The 21,340-nt window shown below is 38.3% G+C and overlaps 1 protein-coding gene across 1 annotated transcript in view; it reads right to left on the bottom strand.

Annotated features, from left to right (window-relative positions):
• Positions 1-1,255: 1,255 nt before the first annotated feature.
• MAN2A1 (mannosidase alpha class 2A member 1) overlaps positions 1,256-21,340 on the bottom strand; it is a 78,867-nt gene continuing 58,782 nt past the window's right edge. Inside the window, exons 13-22 of the mRNA XM_066615714.1 lie at positions 20,934-21,099; positions 18,579-18,809; positions 18,367-18,489; positions 16,682-16,796; positions 15,602-15,735; positions 14,011-14,152; positions 13,345-13,478; positions 11,750-11,944; positions 5,730-5,840; positions 1,256-4,153 (exon numbers count right to left, since the gene is read on the bottom strand). Coding sequence (XP_066471811.1) covers positions 4,001-4,153; positions 5,730-5,840; positions 11,750-11,944; positions 13,345-13,478; positions 14,011-14,152; positions 15,602-15,735; positions 16,682-16,796; positions 18,367-18,489; positions 18,579-18,809; positions 20,934-21,099 — 1,504 coding nt within the window. The 3' untranslated portion in view covers positions 1,256-4,000. The remainder of the gene's footprint in view (positions 4,154-5,729; positions 5,841-11,749; positions 11,945-13,344; positions 13,479-14,010; positions 14,153-15,601; positions 15,736-16,681; positions 16,797-18,366; positions 18,490-18,578; positions 18,810-20,933; positions 21,100-21,340) is intronic.

Below are 21,340 nucleotides of genomic sequence, written 5' to 3'. Positions count from 1 at the left end.
TCCATGAACATGCTAGACTAGCAAAAAATAAGCTGCACCAGAATTTTTCCCCCTCCACAGAATGGTTAATGCACTGATGAGACAATACTTTTAAAGAAAAAAACCCACACAAACTGTCATTACAGGAATCTTTGGGCATATTATTAAGAATATTTATATACCTCTTTTCAACAAAATTAGTTCACATAGCAAAAACAATCAATAAATGATTTAAAAGAATGTCACCCATTTAACTCCAGATGAACACACTCCAATGTACCATGAGGCTAGTGGCTACTACTGCTGTTAACTAGGCAAAGACACACCTTTTGAAGTGATGACTCTTATTTAGCTGGGGAGTGCAACTTGCCCCATTCATCCCAATGTAAGTGCACCCAGGCTATCTTTCTGGGACAAGGAACCCTCTTACTTCTTTGCCATGTAAGGAGCCACTGCAAGAATATTTTGGTGGAAATATTTTATCAGCAACCAAATACACCATATCTATCCCCTGCTTTCTATTCTAGCTTGTTTGCCCTACCTATAGTCAAACTTGGAATCTACAGAAACAAGGCACTATTGATTGTAACCAGGATAATTTCTGTATCCAATTGACAGCTCACATAGCATTTCTCAATACAGTATTTTTTTTCTGCCCAACAGATCAACACATCAGGCCTGCATTCATTTTTTTAAAGTTTGGAAGCTAGTTAAAATGTAAATGTCTGTCAAAGCAATTTTGACATAAGCACCTTTCTTATGCTTTCAATTTCACCAAGACAAGTGTGTAAAGCTAATGAAATTTCATCAGGTATTCCTGCTCACTAGTGTCATAGAGCAGATGTTGCAATGCAACTACTAACTAACCCAAAGATCATGTCCTCTAGCACTGTTCACTCCGATATCCCAGCCTGTAATGTCCGAGAAAAGAGATGGGCCACACAACAGTGTTTGGCAGTAGAGAAATCTTTGATTCTAGATCACATTTTGAAATCCTGACACATTAAAAGGCCTCTCCAGCCACCGGAATTTTGAAAAACACCAATTCTCTGATAAAGTTAGATTTCTCCAGAGTACTTGAAGACAATATTGTAGTCTTAAAATGTTGTAAGAGAATGTTTTTCAAAAGGAAACTGTCTAAAACAGAAGCTAGCAGAGATTTTAAAAAATTTCAAGCTATTTAGTCAATACATGTTTTCAAAAATACAAAGCAGATGTTACTGAAAAGCTGTTATTTTTCAAGGTTACAGCTAGATTTATAAACCTAAACATTACATGAGTAGGTTATCATTTATTTGCAAGGCATTTCTTAAGAAAAGGTTACAAGAAATTACATTTTGAAGAAATACTGTTGCATCTAAAAGGGGATCAATGCAGCATAACAAAGATAGAGCATCACAGGATTTTTATTAGTCAGTTTATATTACATTTCTTCCTCCCCCTCCCACAGAAGTATAAAATCTTCTCAAATAATATGAAACCCTTCCAGTAAAATCAGCTGGTTTTAGACGACATTATGAACAAATGAAACAAGTTAAAGAAATGTTAGGAATCCTTAACCACAATGGAATGCCTGAAGGATGAATTTTGTTTCTACTTTGTGAGGAAGAGCAGATAGAATGATTTAAATCATTTACTATACAGCACAAATCTCCCTCACTGAAAATGCTCCTTTTGAAACAATCTGTCGAAATACATAAAATTGGTCTTTTAAAACCACATATAGGCAATTCAAAAATGACCACTTAAATACTGAGAAGGAATACAAGACTGAAAAGGCATCCATAGGAAATATGAAGAAAAAATCCAAACAATCATCTTGAGCTCCTTGCTGAAGGGAAAGTGTGAATTTGACAGCAAATTTGACAGAGGAAGAATTTGGCCCAGACTTGTCTTAAAGTTACCATTACTTCAAAAAGCATTTTTTCTTGCAAAAGAACTTCAAATTACGTATTTGGAAAAGAAGCAGAAATCTGCTGGTTAAAGAACATTCAGGCACAATTGTACAGCTGCTGATACTTGTAAAAAATTATTTAAAAAATAGGCTGCAGTCCTCAGTTTTCTATCTCAGTGGGCCCTGCAATGTTTAGGATTGGGCAGCAGTTTAGCCAAATGAAACTGATCCTTCAGAACATGTTCTACATTACAGTTTATTGCATCTAATTTTTTCAGAATTTTGATTCCCCTCCCCCCAGAAAACACATTTCAGAGAAATCATTCTATAGACACTATAAACTAAAAAAAGAAACTTTCTGCTGGCATTTAAAGATTTCACCTAAACGAAAAGTGGTCAAAAATTGTACATATTGCATAAAATCATTCATTACAGCTTTCTAAAATGCTTGGCCAATGTGACCAGACATCTTTCAGCAATTCACATGAAACTGAGCTAATACAAAAAATGAAGGGGTGAAACTAGGCAATGTGCTCCAAAGAGCTCCCCAAATCTGAAAGTTACAAAGATCATTTTCATATCTAAGACTGGAAGTATAACTAATACATTTAGAAAAAACATGGCACAGATCAGATTGATACTGTACAAAAAGCATAGGAGCATAAAGAGCATTTTCCAGTTACTAAATACTTATTAGTTCTAAAAGAAATAATTTGTGCATGTATATAAGTAAAGTTTCGGAGTCAGGGTAAAAGAACCGGAACCATACCAAGCTGCAGTTTAATTGGTTTTAATTGTAAACAATAGTTTTATTCACAGAAGTGGAATTTTTAAACCCACATGGCTTCAAGAACTCAGTGTAAAATACTTGATGTGAAAATAAGTATTTATGAAGAAGCTCTTCCTCAGCAATACATAAGCATGGATGCGAGTTTGTACAGTGATATTTTAAAAATATAGGCACATGATTCTCAATGCACTGTTTGCTACAATACAAATTATATGACATCTTTTACAATCTATCCCCTGCATACCATCACATTTCCAAATATTCTGAAGATTAACTGATAGGAGTTAATTTTACAGTGTTCCTTATTTTTTTTCATTGTTTTGCTTCAGGGCATCATTTTACTACATTCATGGAGTCAGAGCATTAAGAATACCATCAGCACAAATTTGGTGCAGGAGATCAGAGTGTGGTCATCATTGCAAAAGAAAAGATATATGGTTGAATGTACTGTAACTGTGTGTTGTCGTCCCCTTCCCAAACTGCCACCAAAATAATCACGCGCACTGGATGGACACCAAAAGAGTAACAAGACTTATAAAAAAAATAAGGCACATTTATTTTGATATGGTAATTTTGAAATAGAAAAACATTTCAGAGAGCATTAGTATCCAAATGTTCTGTAAAAAAATCTTGTATTCATGAAATTATAGACTTGACTTTCCTTACTCTATATAATGGAGTAATTGCACATATCCCAATGTGTCAAGTAACAAAAAACAAGTTGTTTAATATTTTCCAAGGAAAGATTAATCTAAAATTCCAGAATGCATGTTCCATACTTCAAGATGGTAGGATAAGGTGATAAAAATTTTGACACTTATCAAAAGGATCTTGGATTTCACTCCACCCCTGGAGTGGGATAAATTCAGACTCTATGTGGAACACATTGAAATTCTGTTATTCAAAGAAGTCTTTACAAGTATTTGGACAATAGCTTTGCCAGAGCATTTTCACATTCAATTCCAAGTTGCAATTGGGATTTCAACAATACGAGTCCCACATATGGATCAGAAACAATTTAAAATCTGTATCCCCTCCCTTTCAAACAGAAAATCCTAGATTCAGAAGCCATACATTAACATATAACCTGAGATTCACTTTGCTGATTAAAAGTATTATTATTCATTCCCCCTCGCCCACTTGTTGTATTTACTGATACTGATGTTGGCATTTTATTAGAGAAAGGTTGCTTGCATCATGGCTTTTTACTGCTAGAATGAATTTATTGTCACAGTATCCAGAAGCTGGAACAAAAATGTGCTTCTTATTGCACACCAATCTTTGAGAAGACAAAAGCTGCAGATTTCCTTTTTGTACACAAGTTCTAGAAGCAGGTTTCATCTTAGATGAATTCTGTAAGTATTTATCTCCATGGGACTCATACTGATCTCACTCATGTTCCTGGCATCTGGAGGTGAATGCATCAAAGATAAAGATGTAGGTATAAGACTTCCCACGTGGAACTTGTTAAAGAGTTTGTGCACTTTTAGCTGAAACATTCAAAAAGAAAAGATAATTACTTCCAACATACAAGTTGAAACCAGTTTAAATTTAACCCTTTAAAAATAAAGTCTTCTAAAGCAAAATTTTCAAAGTGTACATTGGGAAACCCTATTGCTACTCAAACTCATCACAGGTTCCCCAATGAAACAGCAGGTAAAGGTAGATAGCTTGCACATCAATGTTGATCTTCCCTCCAAACATATGAATGCAAAGCAGGTGCTGCATACAATTGGCTCTTCTCATCTGCAGGTTCAGCACCCACGGATCTGATCCAATGTGGGTGCTGACCCCGTGTTAGAAGGGCCTCAAGGACCTCCTAGATGTGACTAGAAGCAGCTTCCAGTCGTATACGAGAAGTCCTTTGAGGACTTTCCGTCGAAATCGGTATCCACAGGGTGGTGTTGTTGTCTGGGAACGTAGATACTGAAGGTCCACTGTATACAATACATTCCACTGTATAAAACACAATCAAGTCCTCTTCAGGCATTAGCCACATACAGAAAAATTGTGTGTGTGGAGGGGAAAGCACCTCAATGTCCTATCCACCACATTGTTTGACCATAGCAACAGTTTCACCATAAGCATCACTCTGTGCTTTTTCTACGCATGAAGTAATGTTCGAAAAGAGCTTTCAGTTCAACCAGCCCATATGGTCCAAACATGCATCCTTCAATATGCCCCACAATCATCTGCATTGCATGTGTTCAATGGTAGAAACCGAAGGACCCCTCAGGAGACATACTAACATGGAAAGGGCTCCATCAAAGTATAAGGTCTGAAAGCAAAAGGGAGCTCCAGCAACAAATTATCAAGGCAAATGGGAAGCAAACAAGCAAAATAAGCATCTTTGTGAGTTAGGCTGCAGGGCAAGGAGATCAGGGCACTAACATTGGCCCCTCCTCAAAACTAAGTTCTCTAAAATAAAGTACAAAATAAGACCTAGCATTCCAAACAAACAAGCCAAAAGTCATCGCCCCCCCCCCCAAACAAACATAAATAGCTCTAGGATGAAGGTAGCAAAAGTGTGTGTGTGTGCGCTTTCCAGTGTATGGCATGAAATGCCATATATGAATGACTATCTGCCTGTTGGGAATAAGTTACAGATGAGTCCTTGGTGCAATGAGTTCCTGGCTCTCAGGAATCAATTCTCCAGGTATCTGACTTGGAGAAGCAGAGAGGGATGTGAATGAGACCTCTGTTGAATACAAGATGCACATACACAATAGATACTAGTATCACAAAGTTTAAAAATGAGAGCTTCAGCAATTTGGTGGAAATGGAACTCTGAGAATACTAGCTTTCACTAAATTTAATATATATTCTTTCAACAATTGCAGAGAGAGGTGTGAAGATGTGATGACCAAAAACTAGAGGATCAGAAACAAAGATGCTAGCAAGCCTATGTCAGTTACAGATTCATAATGTATCTTGGGGGTCTTATGATTAAAGGGAAGAAGGGACAAGTGTCAACTGTCCACTGGGCATATCTAAAGTAGCTGTTGAATCCCTGCCAACTAATTTCACAGTTACCTTAGAACTATACATTAGCATACAGCACAATACCTTTCCCTGAGTTGTAGAGCAGAGGAGCCCCAGGTTTATGTTTGGGAACCTACAATCAAATCCCTTCCTATGAATGATCAGGGCTGCTTCATCAGATGGCCCAGGGCTTGCCTGAAAACAAGAGAAAAGGTAGAGCAGGAAAAAATCAGCAACTTCGGACACAAACTTTTGAATTCTGAAGTACATCAGCAATTCTGTTACAAACGAACACTGTCCTATAAGACAGCAGAAGCTGCTAGAATTCAGAAAGGTTTTTTCAAACCTGACATTATTGGGGTTTGTTGTAAATTTATTGGTAACTGCTATAATACCAGACCTCAATTACACACACATGCACTTTCTGGTCTTGACTTTATTACATGTTCAATCACATTTAATCATAATTATAATTACTATATTAAATTTTAAAGAATTTTGTTTTATGTAGTACCTGATACACATTACTCAAAAGAATGTTATGAGCCAATATTTCACATATCTTACTGAGATCAAAAAAATTCCATTATTTCATATACCTAAGCCAGAAATGACTCCATCAAAATATTCTCCCAAAATATTCTCTCCAAATAATCAGAACAAATTACACAGGGAAGATGCTGGCAGTGGCTCTCCAGGGTTCAAATCAGGGTGTTGCTTTCGTGCCAGGGACTGAACTTGGGACCTTCTGAATGCAAAGTAGCAACTCTACCACTGAGCAAAGGCCTCTCTCCACAAGTTTATACAGGGACGAATTCAATTTTTAAGGATTCAGAGCAACTACATTAAGACATGCTAGCAGTTCCTCTCCCACCCTCAAAAGGCTGAATGTGAGAATAGAAGGACATGTGCTGCAAATATATCCATTCTTCTGAAGTAGAACTCCAAGCCCATCTCTTTCATATTTTATTTGTAGTGCCAACTTGGTACCCAATACACCAGTGGATGCAGATCTTCAGAGACCACATATTCTGCTACTGTAGAATTCATCTAGCCCTTTTACAAAAACATAACAAAATAGTGTCCCTCAGGGGGAAAAGGCGGGATAGAAATCCAGTGAATAAAACAAACAAATATAGTGGTCATACAACAATGTCCTGCCTTCTTGGGTAGCCTTTTGGATTTTAGAAACATTCATATGTTTAAGGTTGTTCACTCTCAAGCCCTTTTAGTGTGGGAAAATGGTTTTTCAAAAACAAAAGTTTTCATATCAGTTTGCATAGCAAAAGGTGTCAGATATCATTTTAATGATTTATATGCCATCATTCCCAGATAAGAACAGGTATATCAGATAACACAATAGAATATACATGTGTGAGTGGGGAGGAGGGGATTGGAATGGGCCTCTGTTGTCTTGTCGTTGATGTCTGAAATTTATTTGTTCTTTTCCCTCACTTTAATATTTTGATAATAATGTGAGATCTCAAAATTTTGTAGTTTGAGAGTCTTTTAAACACACTACCATTCCTATATCATGCACTGTTAACAAGAAGGATACACAAGTTTATCTTTGCTGGTACAAAAATGGTGAATTCTAGTTAGTTATCTAGTTAATCTAGTTAATTCTAGACATTAATCACTGCCTGCTTTGGTAGCTGCAGATAGTAAGAGCCTGTTTATTCAACAGGTGTATTTCAATGGATAGCACAGGTGGTATATCTGTAAGTCTACATTCATGTAGACACATTTGCGTTGCAAAGTACTGCTAAGAAAAGTGTTAAGGGACACCATAATGACTACTGGGGCAAAAACCTTTGCAAAACAGATTAGCAGCTGATGGCCCAAGGATGGATTTGATGAAGTGATAATGAATTCCTAATGGCTTAGGATATTCCTTAACCTCTATCTCCTGGAGCATGGAAAAACCATGGAAGGAAAGAAGAGATGGCCCAAATGTAGCACCTTTGTGTTGCAGAAATGTCTGGAGAACTGAGATAGCAGGACATCCTTACACGATACCTACTTCTAGGTAGGAAGCATAGGGGGAAAAGGAAGCTGCCTAATACCAAGTCAGCCTCAGATCCATCTAGCTCAGTACTACCAACACTGACTGGAAGCAGCTCTCCAGTGCTTTAGTCAGGAAGCATTTTCACAGACATTTTCTCTACTCCTATCTGGAGATGTCAGGGATTGAATAAAAGAAGTGAACCTATAAGATTGAGTCCAATCTCCTACCAATGCAGGCAGTCCACAACTGCAACATCCCAGATGGCTATCCAGCTTCTGCTTAAACACCTCCAAGACGGAAAGATTACTACCAAGGCAGACTGTTCCACTATGAACAGTTCTTACCAACAGGAAATTCTTCCTATTGTTTAACTGAAATCTCCCTTCTAACAATACAAACTCATTTGTCTAGATCTTATCCTCTGGAGCAACTGAGAACAAATCCACTCTGTGCTCCACATAACAGTCTCTAGGATATTTGTAGATACAAGGGGCCCCCCCGTATCCACAGATTCACTTATCCGTGGATAGGATCAATGGGCCCCCTGCGAGCTCCGCTCCTCTCACCTGACAGATGTGCGCAGCCTCTGTATGCCGGGCTCAGACAACCATCCAGAGGCGAGGAGGGCAGCGTTCACCCATATCTGCAGTTTCTCTTAACCGCAAGGGGTTTCGGAATGGAACCCCCATGGATACGGGGGTACGCCTGTACTGTAGTTATGTCATCTCTTAACCATTTCCTGTTCCAGATGAAATACACCCAGCTTCTTCAACCTTTCTTCATAAGGCATGGTCTTCAGTCCCCTCACAATCCTAGCTGCTGTCCTCTGCACCCGTTCCAGTTTGTCATCTTAAACTGCAGCACCCAGAGCCAGACAATATTCCAGGTGAGGTGTGACTAATGCACAACACAATAGTACCATTACTTCTCATAACTTCAATACTATACTTCTGTTGATGCAGCCTTGAATCACTGCCCCACATCACACTGCTGACATATGTTTAGCTTCTTGTCTACTAAACAACCTAGAGTTTTCACATGTACTGCTGTCCAGGCAAGTCTCCCCAATCCTATGATTTTTTTCCAACCCAAATGAATAACTACACGTTTAATACCATTTGCTCCCCTCTCCATCTGCACATCCCAGTCAGCTTTGGGAAGCCGGCTTCTTTCCTTTATCATCTGCAGTGCCCACAGGCTCGCAGAGCATTCTCCCTTGCGAGATGCAATGCCTTTCCATCAGCTCTGCTAGCGGGCAGGTTTAGTGGCATTCCCTACTCAGAAAGAAGTTGTACCTGTGACATGAATTGTGTGGAGACATTACATCATATATTTTTTTACTGCCCACTCCATGATACCCTTCGTAAGATCTATCTGGCTCCACTGCTGAACAAAATGCAGGGCTGGGAGGATTCATTTAAATTACAAACTCTTCTTTCCATAGAGGAAACTGGCTCTCTTGACAAGGTTGCCAACTTTGTTTCTGGGATCCTGGCAGGACGGAATTCTGGGTCTTCCGCTATATTATGGTGAATGGGGGGAGGGGGTATTGGATGATTACGAGTGTTTTATTTTATTGTGTGTGTGTTTTGAATGTTTAATGTTTGGTTGTTGTTTCGTATTTCCATTATCTATGCCAATAAAGGTCTTATGTATGTATGTACACGTTTATCTCTGCTGAAGTTCATTTTGTTAATATTTACCTAGTTTTCCACCATTCTATGATCAGATTGAACCCGAAACCTTCTTCCTGCAAAACAGGTGTGCTACCAACTGAGCTATGACTCCTCCTCACCTAATCCTATGCCCAACTGGTATATTTATAAATAAAGCAAGTGTACAAAGACAACCTAAAACTTCCAGATATCATTCTTCTCAAAGAAAGTCATTTTCAAAGTAGTACTGCCCCCCATTAATCCCCCCTCCCATTTTTCTATACTTTGGACACAACTCTCTAGAAGCTTCTATGCAGGTTCAGCAGCCTAAAAAGCTGCTGGGGAAACCTTATGTAAGCAGCTTTTGCCCTTTGTCAGCTTGAAACGATTACCAGCAAGCACATGGTTCTATGGATTCAGATTTAACTTCCCCAGATTTAATGTAGCAGCATGTGGGAGGGTCTGTGAGCTTTTGAGAAGCATCTCAATTCTACCTGCTAGGCCTTAATGGTTACTGCACCCATTTGATCAAATCTTTGTCCTCATTCAGCTAGAAGAAATCACAGCGTGAACAGAATATACAGTTCCTTGCTTTAGTGTGGGCATATTTTGTGTTAATCCCCCCCCCCCGTTACATATGTATTATTTGTAGACTCTGGGGCTTAGAATTATTTGGGCAATGAGTACAGTACATATACCAGCTGAATTCAATACAACACTTGATGAAGTAATTGTTTAGAAATTAGAATTTTCTACCTATCCTTTAAATTTCTTTTTCCCCCTTTTTTGAACGTTTAATAACCTAGTTACATTTTGACCCTTTGCCTAGTGCATGCACACTGCCTAGTCCTAGTACATTTTGACCCTTTGCCTGGACCAGACCTCCATGCCTAGGCAGAAGGTCTGGTCTAGAGGGTAGAGCCTCCATTAGCCCAAAGATAACATCAGAAGGTCGCTAGTTCGAGGACACCGGTAACTCTCTGAATGGCTGAAAATGGGGAGACCTTGAAGCAGCTGACAAGCCAAGCTGAGTGATTCCACCTGCTCTTGGTGTGAGCAAGAAGTGTCGTCTTCTGCCCTCCATGTGAGAGATGGAGCTGCTTGCCCGCCTGCGTGGGAGAACTGGAGGCCAGAAGTGAGACCAAACTAGGAAGATCCATTCTGAAATGTTGTTGGTTCTTGAAAGAGAGAACCTCTGTGATTGTAAAAATCCCCTTGAGGGATTTAGAAATGCCTGCCTATGTAAACCGCCTTGAATAAAGTCAGAGGAGTAATCCAAAGACCAGGAAGGCGGTATATAAATACCTAGTTATTACTATTATGTTCATAGGTAATTCTGTAGGCAGAGAGACATGACAACCCACTGACGCAACTGTGAGTTTTTTGTGTTTTTTAAAAAATAAGAACCTTATAGTTCAGTGTTTTCCTGATGGCCTTCTTCTGCCTGGTCTCTGTAGCCTGGGATGGTGGCATTAGATACAAACTACCAAGGTTTTCCCCCCCATTCAGCAGCTAGTGTAGTAAAGGGAAAGAGGAGAGCAGGAAAGGATGTGTGCATACACGCTAATCACTAAGCACAACTCCCCTCAGTCAACCTGCCTTTGCTCAGGAATTTTTTCTCTGACAAGAACTATGCCATTGAATTTCCCACCACTTAAGGAAGCGGGGCAAGCGAGCAACAATTAGGCATTTAGGACTAAAGATGCGGAGAAAACACTCCATTTCCATATCAAAATAATCTTAGAAGCGTTTTCCAGGAAACATACAACCACCTATAGCAGGGGTGCCCAAACCCCAGCCTGGGGGCCATTCATAGCCCTCAGGGACTCCCAATCAGGCCCACGGGGAGCCCCCAGTCTCCAATGAGCCTCTGGCCCTCCAAAGACTTGCTGGAGTCTCATTGCCCTGACACAACTGCTCTCAGTGTGAGGGCAACTGTTCAACCTCTCATGTGAGCTGGGGGGCAAGGGCTCCCTCCACTGCTTGCTCTTTCACATCTGTGATACAGCAGCAGCAGCGAAGGAAAGGCCAGCCTTGCTTTGTGCAAGGCCTTTTATAGGACTAGAGCTAATGCAAGACCTTCATTCATTCATATAAATAGTAATAATAACAATACTAAGGTATTTATATACCGCCTTTCTGGTTATCGGGATTACTCCTCTGACTTTATTCAAGGTGGTTTACTGGTGACCTTCTGATGTTATCTTTGGGCTAACGGAGGCTCTAACCTCTAGACCAGACCTCTTGCCCATTTCTAATATATTCCATCTTTAATATATTCATTTATGTAAATTTATTCAAATTTGAAATGTAAATTCATTCTTTTTTCTCCTGGCCCAGTGACAGAGAGATGATGTGGTCCTCCTGCCAAAAAGTGTGGACACCCCTGACCTATATGACTGTGGGAAATAAGTACATTTGCAATATTCATTTCAACTTACCATTGATTGTATTGTCCTTAGATTAACCATATGCATATCGCAGGGCATGGATGAGGTTAGTGGAGAAAAGATATTCAACAGTGAAGGGATATTTCTGTCTGCATAGGTCACCATTGGAATCATGGGGTGATTTATGAAAGATGACGTAATGTGACTAAGGAGAGAAGGATAACTGACGGATGACTTTTCTTCTTTCTATTAAAAAACAAAGAGCAAAATATTTGCAGATTTGGTATTTCTAGTAAATTTTCATCCACTTAAAAGTGACATACAATCCTGCAATTTAAATTAAATGTTTACCAATTATACCTGTGAAAAATTGTCAAAATAGTATTCATTTGTTTCTATCGTGCAGTTGCTAATAGAGATATTACCTGACCTTTCTCCTGCTCTTACCCTAGTTGTTTTCTGCCTTTTCAGCAATGTTACACTTCCTGAGGAACACATATGAGCAGAAATACTAACAGTACTTTAAAGTCAGTAGGAACCAGAAGGATGTAGTGCTAATGTTATGGCATGGTTTGTTTATTATGCCTCCTTACAGAGAAATGTGCTCCAGCTAGAAGAAATCATGGCATGATTAGAGCACACAGTTCCTTACTTTAGAGTGGGCATCATTTGTCTTATCTCCCTCTTCCATATACATATTATCTGTAGATTTCTGAGGCTAAGAATTATATGGATACATGAATATGGTACATATACCAGCTGAAGTAATTCTACTTCAACACTTGATGAAGTCACTGTTTAGAATTTAGGAGTGCTTAGTGATCTTCTGAGAGCCTACATTTGCCAAAGAAACTAGGTCTTCATCTTACACATGCTCTGCAGTGCTCTTATATTCCTCCACAATGCTGGTACATGCTGGATGACTGCAAATGATGTTCTTTTCTCCTAGACCAGTGATTCATGGTGTGCCATGAATGGTCCACAGGTGTGCTGCGGGAGTTTGGGGGAGGGTCATTTATTAGTAGAGCCATTTGGGAATTTAACCCCCCCCCGGCAGTGCAATGTGCCTTGCCAATTGTAAAAAAACTGATGGTGTGCCTTTACAATTTTAGCGCCTGTCAGTGTGCCATAAGATGGACAGCCATTTTCAACCTTTATCTGGTTGAAACTAAGATACCTTTTATAAATTTCCTGGATTTTGTACTGCTTATGTGCATCACTGACCAAGCAAAGTGCTGTATCTTGCCCATACCTAGCTGAGATTTTTTTTTGATCATTTGTGGAATGATTTTGTAGCCTTGTGTTAACAGCATCTTTAAAGATGATTCCTACTGCCTCAGTGTTCACGGGTGTCCCAATATAACCACTGGTGACCACACTATAGACTGGGGTGACCTTCATTTTTGTAAAAATGCCACTTGATTTGTAGACTCCCGCATCTTTCAAACTCCTTGTGAATGTTTGCCAAATTAAGCATTTAAATGATTTTTAACTCTATAACAGATACGCCTATGTAGTGAAAATGCTATGAAATATTTTGTCTTAAGAGTATACCAGAACCAAATTCTCATCATCACAATACCAAGAGCATTTACTCATATTGCAGAAAAATGTATGTATCAATTCTGAGATTAATTCATCCCTACCATATCTACTCCAGTTCTTTTCTCCATGAGAAGTCGGAACAGATTAGCTGTGATTTTGTTATCGTGAACACCTTGCCCTAAGCCTCGATTATCATCCTGCATAAGTCGCCGATCCATGATGACTTCTAATTGGCCTAAAAACAAATATTAGTCTTATTTTGGCTCCACCAATATGCATCCTTATTGAATTTCTAAATCATACTGCTGCAACAAGGAAAGAATATTCTTCATATGGAACTAGTAACATTAACTTTTGCATATATGCAAAATGAAGCTTGGAATGTACACAAAAAGTGGCCAATAATGTTTAAGGTTCTGATTGTGGTGTGATTAGCTGGGACAAATAAGAGTCACACACATGACAAAAGATGTGCAACTCCCCTAATCTAAGATATTTACAAATGGCCAGAGAGTTGCAGTTCAAAATGTCATGCCACAGTATTCTTCTGGCTATATCACTTCTCCCTACCATTTAACAAGTATCCAAATATCCCAATCATCTTATAAATAAATGTCATCTAATCAATATCATCTAATCAATAAACATGATTAGCCTTCAAGATTAGCATGGAATCATATTGTCCTTTGAGAAAGGTTTTTTTTTTTACTGACAATATGGTTTATGTTAAACATAGTCAGACTTTAAAAGCTTCTACAAATACTTACCATTTTTTAAACTAGCAACTCCTAAAGACTGAGCAGAATGAAGAGTCAAGCGAATCTGGCTATCCTGGATGTAAGCCATTGCAGTCATTGGGTAAATATTTGCTTGAAGAGGCAATTTGTCCATTGTCCTTCTAGGCTGAATCTAGATCAAAGTGATCTTCATTGATTTAAGATAACAAATAGAAAAATAGCTTTTGCTATATAAAAACAATGGCAACTGATCATTATACTTCTTTACAGAGCTCACAAAAGCAAATGGCCTGATTCAGACATCAGATGGAAGGAACCAGAGTTAACTCTGATCCTGTGTGATGTTCACAAGGCTTGACTTCATGGACTCCTTTGTGGGTGGTGGAAGTAAGTTTCCTATTTCTGACATTCAACCCCAGTTTGTTCTAACCAGACTTTCTGAACAAGCCATGATACGCAACAATCACTTCTGGTCTTCACCACTCGGAAAAGTTTGGTGTCGTCTGCAAACTTTGCCACCTCACTGTTCAACCCTGTCTCCAGGTCATTTATGAAGAGGTTGAAAAGCACCGGTCCCAGGACAGATCCTTGGGGCACCTCCACTTTCCACTTCTCTCCATTGTAAAAATTGCCCATTGACACCCTCTCTCTGTTTCCTGGCCTTCAACCAGTTCTCAGTCCATGAGAGGACCTGCCCTCTAATTCCCTGACTGTGGAGTTTTTTCAGTAGCCTTTGGTGAGGGACCGTGTCAAACGCCTTCTGAAAGTCCTGATATATAATGTCTATAATGTTCATCTGTTTAAAGAACAGAAGACTCTGCCTTTGCACTGTTTTGCACCAGAAATTCTGGAAAATTTTGAGAAATTCTGGGTGATTGATCATTTTCCATATTATGTTTCAGCTTTTTGACTGTGCTGGTTTTCAATCACTGGCTCATACATGAATTGATGACCAAAAACTAGCTATTGGTGGGGCTTTCACAGTCAGCTAGCTACCTTCTTTCCGGGTCGTGCATTCTGGAGGTTGTGCCTGCCTTTTTCTGCCATTATTCCATTCTTTTTTCAAGTACCCCTAAATGTCCTGTTGAGTGTCCCTGGGAGTACATGAATACTAGGTTGGGAACCACTGGTATGTTGTTTATAGTGCACTTACTCTGATAGTGTTTACAAAAAGGTGGTGAAGACCAGAATTTAAAAAAGAATAAAAATGTATCTTATGATCTTTTACTGTGTTTTTAATAAATTAGAGACTACAGTTCTTAGGTAACAATTAGTGGTACGTTATTTTTCAGGATCTTGCCTCGGGTAAAATCAGACAAAACTATAGTCAGACACCCCCCTAAGTTTAACCCCTGACTTATCATAGGGGTCATAGAAAATTCCATGACTGTTGGTTCAAAACCTGCCCTTGGCTTATCTGTGGGGTTGACTTATGGGCGGGTATCTGCGGTAGTTTAAAATCAAAAGCAGCAGCTTTCAATCTCCTCCTCCAGGGCGTGGTGGACTGGAGATTTCCTGGGCTTTTTTTTAGAACATGAGTCAGATCATCAGTTAAACCCAGCCCAAGACCTAATACAAAGGTTACTTAATCACAGTGTTCAAATTAATATACAGCCCTTACCTGGTATCCATTGAGATCAGAGTAAAATCTGTTATGGCTCTCCACGTCAGATGAAATCCTCATTGCAATCTCACGATTGTATTCTCCTCTAATGTCCACAATATTGGATATCTCAAGAGACTGGCCTTCTAGACCTAAATACAAAAAAAAATATTTCATTCTGTTTTCATATTAGTAAGAAAGACCATAAATAAATAAAGCTGAGAGTTTATTTTTATATTGTCTTTAAAAAACCTCAAGCTGGTTTAAAAATGGGTACAAACAAAATGGAACCAGCAGAAAAAGAGGCAAGTAAAAAACTTAAATCTCATTAAAAATACAAGAACACAGGATGGACTTTGCTTGCCATTATCAATGCTGTATTTTACTATACACCTATTCAGGAATTTATATCCTGCCGTTCTCACAATAGCTAATAAAATAAGACTAAGACAACACACTTTAAGGTGCACTTTAAGGTGCAAACAAGAAAAAATAAATGACAGTTAAAAAGCAGCAAGGAGAAACATAAAACCAAGACATAAATTTAGCTGATAAAACAAATTTTAAAGTTTTTGTGGAATAAACATATTTTAGAAATCGTGCAAACATGCCTAGGGAGAGGGTTCCATAATTTGGGTGCCTCCACAGAGAAGCCTCTCTCTCTGGTAACTATCACCTAACGGATAGGAATAGGATATTGGAGAAGGTGGTCCTATAGAAACTAGGCCATTTAGGGCTTTAGAGTTCAAAAACAGTCAATTGTGGATGGAAACAACCTGAAGATTGTAAACACTGGAGGAACAGGCTGATGGCTCTTATTAGTTTATAATCTAGCTTCTGCATATGGTAGCTTGCATTTTCCAAATATTTTTCAACAACAGATTCACATATAATACATTAAAGTGTTTTAAACCAAGGTACAATTTTATCTGGTAGATTTTTTTAGTTCCCCCAATAGAGCTAACATTTACTAAGAGACTGTAAAAAGAGAATTCAACTATATTTCCATGAACTGCAACCAAAAGGATAACATTCAGAACCTAAGAAACAAAACAAAAAGGACTTATATAACAATATTTGCTGTTGCTGTTCCCTTACCCTGAACTTTATAAAGTCGTACTGTGTGAGTCAAATGGCTAAAAAAAGTTGTAACTTCAGAAAAAATCTTCCCATGTGTAACTCGAATAACAGGTGGGTCAGAAAAAACATAAGGCTGCAGAGACACAAAAATCAAAACATTACAACTACATGTTAGGATTTTTTTCCAATTTTGCAAACTAACATCCTAACTTTGTCCTAAAAACAGTACTGAAAACATTGCCAAATGCTAGACCATAATTCATTAGCGCATTTAGAACTCAAGGTCTCAGCAGTTTGTTTTCTGTTGCTAATACTAGCAATGTTGGTAAGGGATAAAAAGCAGCATTCTCAGTATTTATTCACTTTCCATCACAGCAACGATGAAACCAGAGCACAGTGCCCTAAGCAGACCAACTCCCAGAACTAAAGGTGCAAGAAAGAACTCACAAGTTCCATCCTTGTTTTTGACAATGGCACTACACATGCATTTTACAGCTCATGTTATGCATCTCATATAAACACAAAAGCAATAGATTTCACAGGATCAGCAAGAGATGAGAGAGGGACTTGTACATCCTGTCTCTTTCATGTTCTTGCTTAAGGAGGGACACCATCATCACCCCTCCTCATATGAAACCCACAAAAGAGTAGGAGAGGAGGTATGTCACTCACACTTCCCCTAACTGGTTATGTGGAATGAACATAAATATTGGACGTTTCCACTGTTACAGACACAAGACGTTTCAATAAACAGTTGTATTATCAAAAGGGCAATTATATATTTTAGTCACTACAAGACTAACCCCAACAAAGCTACAATGAATATTTTCTACTTGAGGCTTGTAATTACAAGGGAACTTTGTGTTTTTTCTAGCATAGCTTGTTATAGAGTTTAGAAATCCAATGTATTTGTGAAGTTTCAAGAAAACTGAGTAGTTGATACTTTTATATTAGTTGTTTATGGTATCTTGAATCTGATAAACTTATAAGCATAAATATATTTAATTTATGAAAATTATAGTTAATTTTTTCAGAATGCTTTGTTTTACCACAAGAGAAAAACGGAACATTTTTTCAGCCCAGTACACCTCATTATACAGGTTCTGATGGTCCAAGTCTGCCTACATACCCTATTTAGGGAGGTCCTATGGTAGATGTCATCACCATTACAAGTATGGTTGGTGGTGACCTGTATAGGACCTTTCTCCATTGTGGTACCCATCCTAAGAACACCTTTTCTCATGAGATTAGTATGTCTGTTGATATTCCACAAGAGTCTTAACTAAATGCCTGTCAAAACAAAACAGCTTTAAGTTGTCCTGTATTGTTAATTTTGGAATTCTGTTGCCTGACTACTCAGTACTCCAATGACTGCACTGATATTTTTATATAGGATTGTTCATGTTTTTGTTATAAAACCTCTTTTCCTTGTGGAAAGTAAAAGGCAGGATATAACTTTTTAAACAAAGTAAAAAACAAGAAGGCATCGTCTTGCAGCTGTGGGAGTATTTTCCATTATCTTTTAAAGTTCTCTTTGAGAACTACTTTATGTATCAACCAGGCTCAGAAATTAATATTCTCCCTGGACAATGGTAATACTTCTGGGAGTTCTCCCATGGCTGTCAGTTGTAGCCAGGGTGTACCCAACACCATGATTTTGGCTCTTCCAAAACATAAGTCTATTATAAATGTAATAATGTTACCTTGGCCTCTCCATCTGGTATGAAGAGGTAAGCTCCACTCTTATCTCTGTTGCTTGTAGTTCCATACCAAACAAAACTCAATTTTACTCGATGATTTTTATTGTCGTCTTTTGTATTTATTTTCTAAAGGCGTGGGAAAAAAATCAATGATACTGGTATTTTCTATTTTTTTTTTCAGAATCAAAGTCTTTCAAATAGTTAAACCCACATACCTCAACAAGCCCAGAATTGCCAGAAAACCAGACTTTCATATATGAGTTCTCTAGCATGATCTCATCCAAAGCATTCTGTATCTCTTTTACATTGAATGTTTTATATGACTTGACTACTTTAGCTTTATCATGATAGAGATTATAGTCAGCCAATACAGTTTCTGAACTTGGTCCTTCCAGAAGCTGGTAAACGCCAAAACCCAAAGGTGGTACATGAGCCAAGAAGGAGATCTGTTGGAGGAGGAAGGGAAAAATTCTTTCCAATACCAAGAAGAGACAGCTAAGTATAAAACAAAATTACTTGGCTCTCAAGGACTACTAACGTTATTTGAGTGCTAATTTTAACTCATACATCGCTAGAAACTATTTTCTAACCAAAGCCAAAATTCTGCCCCATGTTTGTGTGGCTAGACATGTGAAAATAATGTTCCTCAAAAGCTAGATTTGCAAATATCAGCATAGCTTTCATTTCACTATTACATCCATGTATTTCCCCCAGCTAAAATACTACCTAAAACAAAAGGATGAACTACAATAGTTAGCCTTTCAGATAGTTTGCCTCTTGTTACAGATGCAATACACTGACATCTCAATTATTTTTCTCTATTTGTATTACTTCAAAAATCAGATATTTAAATATATAGGTGAGTTGATCAAACTTAATCTAGTCAAAACTTTTTAACATTTATCAAAAAGGTTTGTTGAGTTGAGTCTTATCAAAAAGGAGAGCAGTGAATCACACACAAACCAAAGATTCTTTGGTTTGGGGCAAAGAATCAAAACTTTACATATAGGCTAATGGGTTCTGAGCTGACTGTGACAGATCAGGAGAGAGATCTTGGGGTGCTTTTGGACAGCTCGATGAAAATGTCAACCCAATGCGTGGCAGCAATGAAGAGGGCTAATTCCATGCTTGGGATCATTAGGAAAGGCACTGAGATTAAGACAGCTAATAATGCAATGCCGTTGTACAAATCGATGGTAAGGCCACACCTGGAGTACTGCATCCAGTTCTGGCCATCACATCTCAAAAAGGATATAGTGGAGATGGAAAAGGTGCAAAAGAGAGCAACCAAAATGATCACTGGGCTGGGGCACCTCTCTTATGAAGAAAGGCTACAACGTTTGGGCCTCTTCAGTCTAGAAAAGAGGCGCCTGAGGGGAGACATGATTGAGACATACAAAATCATGCAGGGGATGGACAGGGTGGATAAAGAGATGCTCTTTTCCCTCTCGCATAACACCAGAACAAGGGGGCATCCACTAAAGTTGAGTGTTGGGAGAGTTAGGACAGACAGAAAACATTTCTTTATCCAGCATGTAATTAGTTTGTGGAACTCTGCCACAAGCAGTAGTGATGGCATCTTGCCTGGATGCCTTTAAGAGGGAATTGGACAAATTTCTGGAAAAGAAGTTCATTATGGGTTACAAGTCATAGTAGGTATGTGCAAGTTCTTGGTTTTAGAGGCAGGCTGCCTCTGATTGCCAGATGCAAGAGAGGGCACCAGGATCCAGTTGTGTCTGTTGTCTTGTGTGCTCCCTGGGGCATTTGGTGGGCCACTATGAGATACAGGAAGCTGGACTAGATGGGCCTTTGGCCTGATCCAGCGGGGATATTCTTATGAATAAACCATCCTAGCTTTTAAATTAATGTTTATATGTACTTTGAAACATGTATATAAAATAATGCCAATCACAATTTTTAACTGTTTCATATGACATTTCAACTGTAAACAACCAATATGCATGAGACACACAATTTACATATGTTGATTTCACAACTGGATTTACATGACATTGCCTGCTTGCTTAAAACTTTTCATTTTATCAGGAACACAAAAAGTTAATGGAACACTTCAAAAATCTTTTTTTACAAAATTGGATAGTCAAAGGCATTTGAAAGGAAATATTTTTCCAAAAGGGGAAAGTAGCATAACTTGCATATTTGTATGCAAAACATCTAATCAAATATTTCTCAGCTTCAAAATAGTGAATTCCCATCTGACACTGCTTACACAAACAAAATGATAAAAGTTAAACAAGAACTGTATTAAAATGTGTCACTTTGGAATTAGAACATGGCTTAAAAGAAATCTAACAAAGGGTTTCATTCAACTGCAAAGTCTCAGATGGAGGGAGGGTCCCTCAAGTACATAATAGTCACACCTTTATGAACAGACATGTGAACTAATAAATTTTGAGAATTCATAATTGGTATGTTTAGGACATTCTAAGTTGCAGCACTACTGAACAGGAAACTGACTTTATCAAGATTTCCACAACTTTCAATGTACAAACTACCAGTATTAACATTTGGGCTCAATACACATTCATAGATTATTGCAAATAGCTTGCCTGATATGCTTCTTGTGATTCTTTAGCAGCTCCATCCCACACTGCACTAAGCTGGGCCACAACTGGTCTTCCAAAAGGAGACAGCACTTTAACTCTAGGAGTATTCACATAGACAGAAACCACTGAGGAGCGCTCTTGTTCTGTAGGATTATAAATCAAAAGGTACCTGCAAGAAATGTTACCAGAACTTTACAAAAACATATTTTGAAGTAAAGATTTCCATTTTTACCTAACGTAAGTTTCCAAAGTAGAAAACCAAGACATGCACACAGAAAACATTCCAGATGTAAACAGAAGACATGTTTACTATATAGCATTCTAAAAGAAACACTGCTTCTTATACGCTTTTGAATAAAGGAAACTAACAAGTTCACCAATCTGTATATGGATTTATCCAACAATATTCA

Source organism: Tiliqua scincoides, chromosome 2 (assembly GCF_035046505.1).
Source record: "Tiliqua scincoides isolate rTilSci1 chromosome 2, rTilSci1.hap2, whole genome shotgun sequence".
Taxonomy (NCBI): Eukaryota; Metazoa; Chordata; class Lepidosauria; order Squamata; family Scincidae; genus Tiliqua; species Tiliqua scincoides.
The sequence above is the reverse complement of the archived record's forward strand: the minus strand, read 5'-3'. Positions and strand labels throughout refer to the sequence as shown.